The sequence below is a fragment of the Vidua macroura genome, unplaced genomic scaffold (assembly GCF_024509145.1).
Source record: "Vidua macroura isolate BioBank_ID:100142 unplaced genomic scaffold, ASM2450914v1 whyUn_scaffold_235, whole genome shotgun sequence".
NCBI lineage: Eukaryota > Metazoa > Chordata > Aves > Passeriformes > Viduidae > Vidua > Vidua macroura.
In genome coordinates this window covers 32,015-46,998 of record NW_026530602.1, presented here as the reverse complement: position 1 = coordinate 46,998, position 14,984 = coordinate 32,015, and the positions used below count along the sequence as shown (strand labels likewise).

The following is a 14,984-nucleotide window of genomic DNA, read 5'->3' as shown; positions in this document are numbered from 1 at the left end:
AAAATGACCAAAAAATTCATGAAAAAATGGCCAAAAATTCCACAAAAAATGACCAAAAATTCATGAAAAATTCCAGGAAAAAATCCCCAAAAATTCCTGAAAATTCCAGGAAAAAAATCGCCAAAAATTCCTGAAAATTCCAGGAAAACATCCCCAAAAAATTCCCCAAAAATTCCTGGAAAAATCCCAAAAAATTCCCCAAAAATTCATGAAAAAATGTCCCAAAAATTCCTGGGAAAATCCCCAAAAATTCCTGAAAAAATCCCCAAAAATTCCTGAAAAAATCCATGAAAATTCGGAATTTTTTATCCCAAAAATCTGATTTTTTTTTTCACTTAAAATCACGGAATTTTCTCCCAAAATTTCCCCAAATTTTCCCCAAAAATTCCCGAATTTTCTCCCAAAAATTCCAAAATTTCTCCCAAAATTCCCAATTTTTTCCCTAAAATTCCAAATTTTTCACCAAAACCCCCCAGATATCCCAAAAAATCCCAAATTTCCCCAAAATTTGGGAATTTTTATCCCAAAATTTCTGAATTTCCTCCCAAAATTCCCAAATTTTTCCCAAACATTCCCGAATTTCCTCCCAAAATTCCCAAATTTTCCCAAAAATTTGGAATTTTTATCCCAAAAAATTCCAATTTTTCTGCAAAAAATCCAAATTTTTCTCCCCAAATCCTGGAATTTTCTCCGAAAATTCCCAAATTTTCTTTGGAATGCCCAAAAATTTCCCCCCAAAATTCCAAAATTTCCTCCAAAATTCCCAAATTTCGCCCCAAAACCCCAAATTTTCCACAAAAATTTGAAGCTTTTTCCCCCAAATTCCCAAATTTTCCCCCAAAATTCCAAAAATTCCCAAAATTCCCAAATTTTCCCAAAAATTTGGAGTTTTCTTCAAAAAAATCCAAAATTTTCACCTAAAAATTCTGATTTTTTCACCAAAAAATTCCAAATTTTTCTCCCAAAAATCCAAAATTCCCAAAATTCCCAAATTTTCCCCAAAATTCGGATTTTTTTTTCCAAAAAAATCCCAATTTTTCACCCAAAAATTCAGATTTTTTCACTTAAAATCTTGAAATTTTCACCGTAAATTCCAGAATTTTCCCCCAAAATTCCCAAATTTCCTCCGGAATTCCCGAATTTTCCCAAAATTCCCGAATTTTCCCCCAAATTCCCGTTTTTTTTTGTCTCTTGCAGCCCCACGTGGTGGCGCCGGAGCGGCCGGGAGCTCCCAGACCGGAGACGCGCTGGCAAAGCTTTGGCCTCTGTAAGGAAATTCCCAAAAAATTCCCAAAAAATTCCCCAAAAAATTCCCCAAAAATTAAAAAAAAATTCCCAAAAAATATCCCAAATATTCCCAAAAAATCCCAAAAAAATTCCCCAAAAAATCCAAAAAAATTCCCCAAAAATTCCCAAAAAATTCCCCCAAAAATCCCCAAAAATTCCCCAAAAAATTCCGAAAAAATTCCAGAAAAATTCCCCAAAAGTTCCCAAAAAATTCCCAAAAATATCCCCAAAAAATCCCGAAAAATTTAAAAAAAATTCCCAAAAAATCCCAAAAAATAAAAAAAATCCCAAAAAATTCCAAAAAAATTTCCAAAAAATTCCCCCAAAAAATCCCAAAAAAATTCCCCAAAAAATCCAAAAAAATTCCCCAAAAATTCCCAAAAAATTCCCCCAAAAATTCCCCAAAAAATTCCGAAAAAATTCCAGAAAAATTCCCCAAAAATCCCCAAAAAATTCCCAGAAAATTGCAAAAAAAAATCCCAAAAAAATTCCCAAAAAATTCCCAAGAAATTCCCCAAAAAATCCCAAATTTTCCCCAAAAAATAATCCAAAAATTCCCTGAAAAATCCCAAAAAATTCCCAAAAATATCCCCAAAAAAATCCCCAAAAATTAAAAAAATATCCCCCAAAAAAATCCAAAAAAATTAAAAAAAATCCCAAAAAATCCCCCCCAAAATTCAAAAAAAATTCCCCCAAAAATTCCCAAAAAATCAAAAAAAAAAATCCCAAAAAATTCCCAAAAAATCCCGAAAAAATAAAAAATAAAAAAATCCCAAAAAAATAAAAAAAACCCCAAAAAATCCCAAAAAATTCCCAAAAAATCCCAAAAAAATTCCAGAAAATTTTCCTGAAAAATCCTAAAAAATTCCTCCAAAAATTTCCCAAAAAATCCCAAAAAATTCCCCAAAAAATCCCAAAAATTCCCCCAAAATTCCCCAGACCGGAGACGCGCTGGGCAAAGCTTTGGCCTCTGTAAGGAAATTCCCAAAAATTCCCAAAATATATCCCAAAAAATTCCCAAAAAATTCCAAAAAATTCCCCAAAAAATTCCCAAAAAATTAAAAAAAAAAATCGGGGAAAAATTCCCAAAAATTCCCCAAAAAATCCCAAAAAATTCCCCTAAAAATCCAAAAAAATTCCCAAAAAATTCCCTAAAAATTCCCCAAAAATTCCCAAAAAAATTCCCCAAAAAATTCCGAAAAAATTCCAGAAAAATTCCCCAAAAAATTCCCAGAAATATCCCCAAAAAAATCCCGAAAAATTTTTAAAAAATTCCCAAAAAAATCCCAAAAAATCCCAAAAAATAAAAAAAATCCCAAAAAAATCCCCAAAAAATTCCCCCAAAAATTGCCAAAAAATCAAAAAAATCCCAAAAAATCCCCCCCAAAAAAAATCGCAAAAAATTCCAGAAAAATTCCCCAAAAATCCCCCAAAATTCCCAGAAAATTGGAAAAAAAAAAAAATCCCAAAAAATTCCCAAAAAATTCTCAAAAAATTCCCCCAAAAATTCCCCAAAAAATTCCAAAAATATCCCCAAAAAATTCCCTAAAAATTCCCCAAAAATTCCCAAAAAATTCCCAAAAAATTAGAAAAAATCCCAGAAAAATTCCCCAAAAGTTCCCAAAAATATCCCCAAAAATATCCCCAAAAATTCCCCAAAAAATTCCCCAAAAATTCCCCAAAAAATTCCGAAAAAATTCCAGAAAAATTCCCCAAAAATCCCCGAAAATTCCCAGAAAATTGCAAAAAAAAAATCCCAAATAATTCCCCAAAAATTCCCAAGAAATTCCCCAAAAATTCCCAAAAATATCCCCAAAAATACCCCAAAAATTAAAAAAAAAACCCCAAAAAAAATCCCCCCCCCAAAAAAAAAAAAAGTTGTGGAAAAATTCCCAAAAATTCCAAAAAAATTCCAAAAAAATTCCAGAAAAATTCCCCCCCAAAAATCCCCAAAAATTCCCAGAAAATTGCAAAAAAAAATTCCAAAAAATTCCCCAAAAATTAAAAAGAAATATCCCCCAAAAAATCCCAAAAATTCCCAAAAAAATCCCAAAAAAATCCTAAAAATATCCCCAAAAAATTCCCCAAAAATTAAAAAAAATATCCCCCCCCAAAATTTCAAAAAAATTTCCCAAAAAATTCCCAAAAAATCCCGAAAAAATAAAAAAATAAAAAATTCCCAAAACGATCAAAAAAAATCCCCAAGAAATCCCAAAAAAATTCCCCAAAAATTAAAAAAAATATCCCCCGAAAAAATCCCAAAAAATTTCCAAAAAAACCCAGAAATTCCCAAAAAAATCCCAAAAAATTCCGAAAAAATTCCAGAAAATCCCCCAAAATTCCCAAAATTTCCCAAAAATCTCCAAAAATCCCCAAAATTTCAAAAAAAAATCCCAAATTTTCCCAAAAATTCCCAAAAAAATCCCAAAAAAATTTCCCAAAAATCCCAAAATTTTCTAAATTTTCCCCAAAAATCCCAAAAATGTCCCAAAAAATCCGCAAAATTTCCCCAAAATTCCCAAAAAATTTCCCAAAAAATCCCAAAATTCTGAAAATTTCCCAAAAATCCCAAAAATGTCCCAAAAAATCCAAAAATTCCCAAAAAAATTCCCCAAAAATCCCCAAAAAAATCCCAAAAATTTCCCCAAAAATTCCCCAAAAATCCCCAAAAATTCCTCAAAAAATCCCCAAAATTCCCAAAAATTCCCCAAAAATTCCCAAATTTTCCCCAAATTCCCCCAAAAATTCCCAAATTTTCCCCAAATTTCCCAAAATTCCCCAAAAATTACCAAATTTTCCCCAAAATTTCCCCAAGAATCCCCAAATTTTCCCCAAAATTTCCCCAAATTCCCCAAAAATTCCCAAAATTTCCCCAAAATTCCCAAAAAATCAAAAAATTCCCCAAAAATCTCCAAAAAATTCCCAAAAATTCCCAAAATTCCCCAAAATTTCCCAAAAATCCCCAAAATTTCCAAAAAAAATCCCAAATTTTCCCAAAAAATCCCAAAAAAATCCCAAAAAATTCCTAAAAAAATCCCAAAATTTTCTAAAATTTTCCCCAAAAATCCCAAAAATGTTCCAAAAAAATTCCCAAAATTTCCCAAAAATTCCCAAAAAATTTTCCAAAAAATCCCAAAATTCTGAAAATTTCCCAAAAATCCCAAAAATGTCCCAAAAAATCCCAAAAATTCCCGAAAAAAATCCCCAAAAAATCCACCAAAATTTCCCAAAAATCCCCAAAATTTCCCAAAAAAATCCCAAAAAAAATCCCAAAAATTCCCCCAAAATCCCCAAAAATTCCTCAAAAAAATCCCCAAAAATTCCCAAAAATTCCCCCAAAAATTCCCAAAAAATTCCCAAAATTTCCCCAAAAAATCCCAAAAATGTCCCAAAAAAATCCCAAAAATTCCTCAAAAAAATCCCCAAAATTTCCCAAAAAAATCCCAAAAATTCCCCAAAAAATCCCAAAAACTCCCAAAAATTCCCCAAAAATTCCCAAATTTTCCCCAAAATTTCCCAAAAAATTCCCCAAAAATAAAAAAAATCCCAAAAATTCCCCAAAAAATCCCAAGAAATCCCCAAAAATTCCCCATATTCTCCACGGGGGGAAGCTCCGCCCACATGGGGCGGGGCTTGCCCTCATTTGCATATATGCTAATGGCCTCTTCCCGCCAGATTTATTCCCCAGACCAAAATCACCAAAAAATCCCCAAAAAATCCCAAAAAATTCCCCAAAAATCCCAAATTTCCCCAAAAAATCCCCAAATTCTCCACGGGGGGGAAGCTCCGCCCACATGGGGCGGGGCTTGCCCTCATTTGCATATATGCTAATCGCCTCTTCCCGCCAGATTTATTCCCCAGACCAAAAATCACCAAAAAATCCCCAAAAAATCAAAAAAATTCCACAAAAATTCACAAAAATTCACAAAAAATTCCTAAAAATTCCCCAAAATCCCCCCAAATTCCCAAAATTTCCCAAAAATCTCCAAAAATCCCCAAAATTTCCAAAAAAAAATCCCAAATTTTCCCAAAAAAATCCCAAAAAAATCCCCAAAAATTCCTAAAAAAATCCCAAAATTTTCTAAAATTTTCCCCAAAAATCCCAAAAATGTCCCAAAAAAATCCCCAAAATTTCCCAAAAATTCCCCAAAAATTTCCCAAAAAATCCCAAAATTCTGAAAATTTCCCAAAAATCCCAAAAATGTCCCAAAAAATCCCAAAAATTCCCGAAAAAATCCCCAAAAAATCCCCAAAATTTCCCAAAAATCCCCAAAATTTCCCAAAAAAATCCCAAAAAAAATCCCAAAATTTCCCAAAAAAAATCCCCAAAATTCCTAAAAAAATCCCAAAAATCCCCAAAAATTCTGAAAATTCCCTAAAAATTCCCCAAAATTTCCCCAAAATTTCGAAAAAATCCCAAAATTACCCAAAAAATTTCCAAAATTCCCCAAAAAATCCCAAAAAAAATTTCCCAAAAATTCCCCAAAATTCCCAAATTTTCCCCCAAAATTTCCCAAAAAATCCCCAAAAATTCCCAAAATTCCCAATAATTTCCCAAAAAAATCCCAAAAATTCTGGAAAAAAAATCCCAAAAATTCCCAAAAAAATCCCAGAAAAAAACCCAAAAAAATCCAAAAAATTCCTAAAAAATCCCAAAAAATTCCCCAAAATTTCCCAAAAAATTCCCAAAAAATCAAAAAAAATCCCAAAAAAATCCCAAAAAATCCCAAATTTTCCCAAAAAATCCCAAATTTCCCCAAAAAAATCCCCAAATTCTCCACGGGGGGAAAGCTCCGCCCACATGGGGCGGGGCTTGCCCTCATTTGCATATATGCTAATGGCCCTCTTCCCCGCCAGATTTATTCCCCAGATCAAAATCACCAAAAAATCCCCAAAAAATCCCAAAAATTCCTCAAAAAAATTCCCCAAAAAAACCCCAAAAATTCCCAAAATTCCCAAAATTCCCCAAAATTCCCCAAAAATTCCCAAATTTTCCCCAAAATTTCCCAAAAAATTCCCAAAAAATCCCAAAAAAATCCCCAAAATTTCGAAAAAATCCCAAAATTTCCCAAAATATTCCAAAAATAATTCCCAAAATTTCCCAAAAAATTCCCCAAAAAATCCCAAAAAATTCCCCAAAATTTCCCAAAAAAATCCCCAAAATTCCCAAATTTTCCCCAAAATTTCCCAAAAAAATTCCCAAAAAATCAAAAAATCCCAAAAAATCCCAAAAAAAATTCCAAAAAATCCCAAAAAATCCCAAAAATTCCCCAAAAATCCCCAAATTCTCCACCGGGGGGGAAGCTCCCGCCCACATGGGGCGGGGCTTGCCCTCATTTGCATATATGCTAATGGCCTCTTCCCGCCAGATTTATTCCCCAGACCAAAATCACCAAAAAATCCCCAAAAAATCCCAAAAAATTCAAGAAAAATCCCAAATTTCCCCAAAAATCCCCAAATTCTCGACGGGGGGGAAGCTCCGCCCACATGGGGCGGGGCTTGCCCTCATTTGCATATATGCTAATGGCCTCTTCCCCGCCAGATTTATTCCCCAGACCACACCAACAGCAGCTTCCCCTCCAACCCTTCGACTCCCGTGGCCTCGCCCCCGTCGCTCGCAGGTACCGGCCCCAAAATCCCCCAATTTCACCCCAAAATTTCACCCCCCAAAATTCCAATTTTTCATTCCCCAAAAATCCCCGAATTTTTCCCTTTTTTTACCCCGAAAAAATCGCATTTTTTGCCCATTTTTTAGGCTTTTTTGCCCAAAATAATTTGATTTGTTTCCCCCCATAAAAATCGAATTTTTGACCCCAAAAAATCGAATTTTTGACCCCCAAAACATCAGATTTTTACCCCAAAAAATGTGAAATTTTTCTCCCAAAAAATCAGATTTTTTGCCATTTTTTTACCCAAAAAATTTGAATTTTTTCCCCCAAAAATGAGAATTTTTTCCCAAATTTCTTAGGATTTTTACCCAAAAAAAATCGAATTTTTTCCCCAAAAAAAATCCCAATTTTTTCTATTTTTACCCCCAAAAAAAATCGAATTTTTTCCAAAAAAAATCCCAAATTTTTCCATTTTTTCCCCAAAAAATCGAATTTTTTTCCCCCCAAAAATCCCAAATTTTTTTCCATTTTTTACACTCAAAAAATTTGAATTTTCTTCCCAAAAAAATCCCATTTTTTTTCTCTTTTTTTACCCCAAAAAATCCGATTTTTTTCCCATTTCTTACCCCAAAAAAATCGAATTTTTTTCCCCAAAAAATGTGATTTTTTTCCCAATAAATTCAATTTTTTTCCCCAATTTTTTTAGGATTTTTCCCCAAAATATCAGAATTTTTTCCCCAAAATAATTTGAATTTTTTTCCCATTTTTTCCCCATTTCCCCTCCAACCCTTCGACTCCCGTGGCCTCGCCCCCCGTCGCTCGCAGGTACCCGGCCCCAAAATCCCCCAATTTCACCCCAAAATTTCACCCCCAAAAATTCCAATTTTCATTCCCCAAAAATCCCCGAATTTCTCCGTTTTTTACCCCCGAAAAAAATCGCATTTTTCTCCAAGTTTTTACCCCAAAAAATCGGATTTTTGACCCAAAAAAATCACATTTTTTACCCCAAAAAATTCGATTTTTTTCCCCCAAAAAAATCCCCAATTTTTTTCCATTTTTTACCCAAAAAAAGCAAATTTTTATCCCAATTTTTTTAGGATTTTTACCCCCAAAAAATCGAATTTTTTTCCTGTTTTTTACCCCAAAAAAATCGATTTTTTTTTCCCAAAAAATCCCAATTTTTTCCATTTTTTCCCCAAAAAAAATCGAATTTTTTCCCCAATAAAAATGAATTTTTTTCCCAAAAAATTAGGATTTTTTCCCCCCAATTTTTTCCTGTTTTTTAACCCCAAAAAATCGAATTTTTTCCCCAAAAATCCCAATTTTTTTCCATTTTTTACCGCAAAAAAATCGGATTTTTGACCCAAAAAATCGAATTTTTTCCCCAAAAAATCCCAATTTTTTTCTATTTTTTACCCCCAAAAATCGGAATATTTTTCCAAAATAATTCGAATTTTTTCCCCAAACATCGAATTTTTTCCCCAAATTTTTTAGGATTTCAGTCCCAAAAAAAATCGGAATTTTTTCCCCAAAAAAATCCCAATTTTTTTCCATTATTTACCCCAAAAAAACCAGATTTTTACCCCAAAAAATGTGAATTTTTTTCCCCCCAAAAAATCAGATTTTTTGCCATTTTTTACCCAAAAAATTGGATTTTTTTCCCCAAAAAAATGAGAATTTTTTTTCCGAATTTTTTTTAGGATTTTTACCCAAAAAAAATCGAATTTTTTTCCCAAAAAATCGAATTTTTTTCCCACTTTTTACCCCAAAAAAATCGATTTTTTTCCCAAAAAAAAATCCCAATTTTTTTCCATTTATTTCCTCAAAAAAATCGAATTTTTTCCCAAAAAACCCCAAATTTCTTCCATTTTTTACACCCAAAAAATCGATTTTTTTTCCCAAAAAACCCCAAATTTCTTCCATTTTTTACAACCCAAAAAATCGATTTTTTTCCAAAAAAATCCCAATTTTTTCCACTTTTTTTACCCCAAAAAAATCGAATTTTTACCCCAAAAAATCCCAATTTTTTTCCATTTTTTACACTCAAAAAAATCGAATTTTTTCCCCCAAAAAATCCCAATTTTTTTCCATTTTCTACCCAAAAAATCAGATTTTTTTCCCAAATTTTTTTAGGATTATTACCCCCAAAAATATCGAATTTTTTCCCCAAAAAAATCCCGATTTTTTTCCATTTTTTCCCCAAAAAATCGAATTTTTTTCCCCCAAAAACCCCAAATTTCTTCCATTTTTTACACCCAAAAAATCGATTTTTTTTCCCAAAAAACCCCAAATTTTCTTCCATTTTTTACACCCAAAAAATCGATTTTTTTTCCCAAAAAATCCCAATTTTTTTCCATTTTTTTACCCAAAAAAAATCGAATTTTTTTCCCAAAAAAATCGAATTTTTTCCCCAAAAAAATCCCATTTTTTTTCTCTTTTTTACCCCAAAAAATCCGATTTTTTTCCCATTTCTTACCCCAAAAAATCGAATTTTTTCCCCAAAAAATGTGATTTTTTCCCCAAAAAAATGTGATTTTTTTCCCGTCGCTCGCAGGTACCGGCCCCAAAATCCCCCAATTTCACCCCAAAATTTCACCCCCAAAAATTCCAATTTTTCATTCCCCAAAAAATTCCCCGAATTTTTCCGTTTTTTACCCCGAAAAAATCGCATTTTTCTCCAAGATTTTACCCCAAAAAAATCGGATTTTTGACCCAAAAAATCGAATTTTTACCCCCAAACATTCGATTTTTTTTCCCCAAAAAATCCCAATTTTTTTCCATTTTCTACCCAAAAAAAGCAAATTTTTATCCCAATTTTTTTAGGATTTTTACCCCGAAAAAATCGCATTTTTCTCCAAGATTTTACCCAAAAAAATCGGATTTTTTCCTCAAAAAAATCATTTTTTACCCCAAAAAAATGTGATTTTTTCCCCAATTTTTTTTAGGATTTTTACCCCAAAAAAATCGAATTTTTCTCCCCCCAAAAATGAGAATTTTTTCCCAATTTTTAAAGGATTTTAGTAAAAAAAAAATCGAATTTTTTCCCCAAAAAATCCCAAATTTTTTTCCATTTTTACCCCCAAAAAAATCGAATTTTTTTCCCCAAAAAAATCGAATTTTTTCCCCAAAAAAATCCCAATTTTTTTCTGTTTTTTACCCCAAAAAATCCAATTTTTTTCCCATTTCTTACCCCCAAAAAATCGAATTTTTTTTCCCAAAAAAATGTGATTTTTTCCCCCAAAAAATGTGATTTTTTTCCCGTCGCTCGCAGGTACCCGGCCCCCAAAATCCCCCAATTTCACCCCAAAATTTCACCCCCAAAATTCCAATTTTTCATTCCCCAAAATTCCCCGAATTTTTCCCTTTTTTACCCCGAAAAAATCGCATTTTTTGCCCATTTTTTAGGCTTTTTTGCCCAAAATAATTTGATTTTTTTCCCCCAAAAAATCGAATTTTTGACCCCAAAAAATCAAATTTTTTACCCCCAAAAAATCAGATTTTTACCCCCAAAAAAATGTGAAATTTTTCTCCCAAAAAAATCAGATTTTTTGCCATTTTTTACCCAAAAAATTTGAATTTTTTGCCACAAAAAAACGTAATTTTTTTCCCCAAAAAATGAGAATTTTTTCCCAATTTTTTAGGATTTTAGTAAAAAAAAATCGAATTTTTTCCCAAAAAATCCCGAATTTTTGCCAAAAAAAATCGAATTTTTTCCCCAAAAAAATCCCAATTTTTTTCCATTTTTTACCCAAAAAAAATCAGATTTTTCCCCAAAAAAATTGAATTTTTTTCCCAAAAAATCGACTTTTTTCCCTAAAAAATTAGGATTTTTTCCCCCCAATTTTTTAGGATTTTTACCCCCAAAAATCGAATTTTTTTCCTGTTTTTTACCCCAAAAAATTGGATTTTTGACCCAAAAAATCCCAATTTTTTTCCCATTACTTACCCAAAAAAATCAGATTTTTCCCCAAAAAAATTGAATTTTTTTCCCAAAAAATCGAATTTTTTTCCCAAAAAATCCCAAATTTTTTCCATTTTTACCCCAAAAAAATCGGATTTTTTTCCCAAAATAATTTGAATTTTTCCCAAAAAAAATCGAATTTTTTCCCCATTTTTTCACCCAAAAAAATCGAATTTTTTCCCAAAAAATCCCAATTTTTTTTCTCTTTTTTACCCCCCCCAAAAAATGATTTTTTTCCCAAAAAAATGTGAAATTTTCCCCAATTTTTTTAGGATTTTTACCCCAAAAAAATAGAATTTTTTTCCTGTTTTTTACCCCAAAAAATCGAATTTTTGACCCAAAAAATCGAATTTTTTCCCAAAAAATCCCAATTTTTTTCCATTTTTTTACCCCCAAAAAATCGAATTTTTTTCCCCAAAAATTCGATTTTTTCCCCCCCAATTTTTAATTAATTACCCCAAATTTTTTCCTTAATTACCCCCTATTTTTAATTAATTATTCCCATTTTTTTCATTAATTAAACCCAAATTTTTTCTTAATTAACCCCAAATTTTTTCCTTAATTACCACCAATTTTTAATTAATTAATCCCATTTTTTTCATTAATTAAACCCAATTTTCTTCCTTAATTAATCCCCAAATTTTTTCCTTAATTACCCCCCATTTTTAATTAAATAATCCCAAATTTTTCATTAATTATTCCCAATTTTTTCATTAATAACCCCCAATTTTCTCATTAATTAATCCCCATTTTTAATTAATTACCCCCAACTTTCTCCTTAATTAATCCCAATTTTTTTCATTAATTACCCCCAATTTTTAATTAATTAACCCCAAATTTTTCCTTAATTAGTCCCAGTTTTTTTCATTCATTACCCCCAAATTTTTTAATTAATTAGCCCCAATTTCTCCTTAATTAATCCCAATTTTTTCCCTTAATTACCCGCCAACTTTTAATTAATTCCCCCCCTTTTTCCCCACTAATTAACCCTTAATTCCCCGCAGCCCTTCATTAACTTTTCCACCCATTCCAATTAACGCTAATTAACACTAATTAACGCTAATTAACGCTAATTAACGCTAATTAACGCTTTTCCTCGTTAGCAGGAACAGCGGCTTGGGCCAGGAATGGCGGTCAGGCGTCTTCATCTCCTAATTACGAGGGGCCCTTACACTCTTTGGTAGGTTAATTAGCGCCCGCCTCGTTAATTAATTAATTACCCCGCAGCGCCGCGGGCGTCGCTCATGAATTATGCATGAGCCGCTCATTAATTATGCGCCTCGCCGTCCTTTACCCTCATTAGAATAAGCAGGGAGTCGTTGGCTTGATTGGCTTTTAAACGGCTTAATTAGCGCCCTCATAATTAATTAATGAGGTCCCCGGTGGTTGTTCGCGGCCTCCTCATGAATTATTCATGAGCCGCTCATTAATTATTCGTTTCCGGGTCGTTTTTATGGAGATTTCCGCATTGGAAAAGGAGGAAGTCGTTGGGTTTGGAAGGTCTTAATTAGCGCCACCCTCATTAATTAATTCACGCTCGTTAATGATGTATTAGGTGCTCATGAATTATTCATGAGCTGCTCATTAATTATTCATTTCCGGGTCGTTTTTATGGCGATTTCCTCCATTGGAAAAGCAGGAAGTCGTTGGGTTTGGAAGGTCTTAATTAGCCCCACCCTCATTAATTAATTCATGCTCGTTAATGATCTTTTAGGTGCTCGTGAATTATTAATGAGCTGCTCATTAATTATTCGTTTTCGGGTCATTTTCCGGCATTGTCCCTCATTAGAAAAGCAGGAAGTCGTTGGGTTTGGAAGGTCTTAATTAGCCCCACCCTCATTAATTAATTCCTGCTCGTTAATGATTTGTTAAGTGCTCATGAATTATTCATGAGCCGCTCATTAATTATTCGTCTCGCCGTCGTTTTCCGGCGTTTTCCCTCATTAGTAAAGCATGGAGTCGTTGGCTTGATTGGCTTTTAAACGGCTTAATTAGCGCCCTCATAATTAATTAATGAGGTCCCCGGTCGTTATTCGCGGCTTCCTCATGAATTATTCATGAGCTGCTCATTAATTATGCGCCTCGCCGTTCTTTTCTGGCGTTTTCCCTCATTAGAAAAGCAGGAAGTCGTTGGGTTTGGAACGTCTTAATTAGCCCCACCCTCATTAATTACTTCATGCTCATTAATGATTTATTAGGTGCTCATGAATTATTCATGAGCTGCTCATTAATTATTCAATTTGCCATCATTTTCCGGCATTTTCCCTCATTAGTAAAGCAGGGAGTCGTTGGCTTGATTGGCTTTTAAACGGCTTAATTAGCGCCCTCATAATTAATTAATGAGGTCCCCGGTGGTTGTTCACGGCTTCCTCATGAATTATTCATGAGCCGCTCATTAATTATTCGTTTTCGGGTCGTTTTTATGGAGATTTCCCCATTGGAAAACGAGGAAGTCGTTGGGTTTGGAGCGCCTTAATTAGCACCACCCTCATTAATTAATTCCCGCTCATTATTGATTTATTAGGTGCTCATGAATTATTCATGAGCCGCTCATTAATTATTCGTTTCCGGGTCGTTTTTATGGCGATTTCCTCCATTGGAAAAGGAGGAAGTCGTTGGGTTTGGAGCGCCTTAATTAGCCCCACCCTCATTAATTAATTCGCACTCGTTAATGATTTATTAGGTGCTCATGAATTATTAATGAGCCGCTCATTAATTATTCATTTCCGGGTCGTTTTTATGGAGATTTCCCCATTGGAAAAGGAGGAAGTCGTTGGGTTTGGAAGGTCTTAATCAGCCCCACCCTCATTAATTAATTCACGCTCGTTAATGATTTATTAGGTGCTCGTGAATTATTCATGAGCCGCTCATTAATTATTCATTTCCGGGTCGTTTTTATGGAGATTTCCCCCATTGGAAAAGGAGGAAGTCGTTGGGTTTGGAGCGCCTTAATTAGCCCCACCCTCATTAATAAATTCCCGCTCGTTAATGATTTGTTAAGTGCTCATGAATTATTCATGAGCCGCTCATTAATTATTCAATTTGCCATCATTTTCCGGCATTTTCCCTCATTAGAATAAGCAGGGAGTCGTTGGCTTGATTGGCTTTTAAACGGCTTAATTAGCGCCCTCATAATTAATTAATGAGGTCCCCGGTCGTTGTTCGCGGCTTCCTCATGAATTATTCATGAGCCGCTCATTAATTATTCGTTTCCGGGTCGTTTTTTATGGAGATTTCCCCATTGGAAAAGGAGGAAGTCGTTGGGTTTGGAAGGTCTTAATTAGCCCCACCCTCATTAATTAATTCAGGCTCATTAAGGATTTATTAGGTGCTCATGAATTATTCATGAGCCGCTCATTAATTATTCATTTTCGGGTCGTTTTTATGGCGTTTTCCTCCATTGGAAAAGGAGGAAGTCGTTGGGTTTGGAGCGCCTTAATTAGCCCCACCCTCATTAATTAATTCACGTTCATTAATGATCTATTAGGTGTTCATGAATTATTCATGAGCCGCTCATTAATTATTCATTTCGGCACCATTTTGATGGAGATTTCCCCCATTGGATTCAACCCAAAACCCTAAAAGGACCCAAAACGACCCCAAAAGGACCCAACCCCAAAACAAAACCCAACGATCGAACCCGACCCCAAAAGGAACCCAAAGATCGAACCCGACCCCGAAACGACCCCGAAATGACCCCAAAGATCAAACCCGACCCCAAAAGAAACCCAAAGATTGAACCCGACCCCAAAATGACCCCAAAGATCAAACCCGACCCCAAAACGACCCCAAAGATTGAACCCGACCCCGAAACGACCCCGAAACGACCCCAAAGATCGAACCCGACCCTAAAAGGAACCCAAAGATCGAACCCGACCCCGAAACGACCCCAAAGTTTGAACCCGACCCCGAAACGACCCCAAAGATTGAACCCGACCCCAAAAGGAACCCAAAGATCAAATCCGACCCCGAAACGACCCCAAAGATCAAACCTGAACCCGAAACGACCCCAAAGATTGAACCTGACCCCGAAACGACCCCAAAGATCGAACCTGACCCCGAAACGACCCCAAAGATCAAACCTGACCCCAAAACGACCCTGAAATGACCCCAAAGATCGAACCTTA

General features: G+C 34.1%; 1 protein-coding gene across 1 annotated transcript in view; it reads left to right on the top strand.

Annotated features, from left to right (window-relative positions):
* Positions 1-1,097: 1,097 nt before the first annotated feature.
* The window catches only part of LOC128802981 (transcription factor 4-like), a gene marked incomplete at its 5' end in the record, with an annotated part of 30,010 nt that continues 16,123 nt past the window's right edge, over positions 1,098-14,984 (top strand). The window contains 3 exons of the mRNA XM_053969546.1: positions 1,098-1,267; positions 6,830-6,908; positions 11,964-12,037. Of these exons, the coding sequence (XP_053825521.1) occupies positions 1,098-1,267; positions 6,830-6,908; positions 11,964-12,037 (323 nt within the window). The remainder of the gene's footprint in view (positions 1,268-6,829; positions 6,909-11,963; positions 12,038-14,984) is intronic.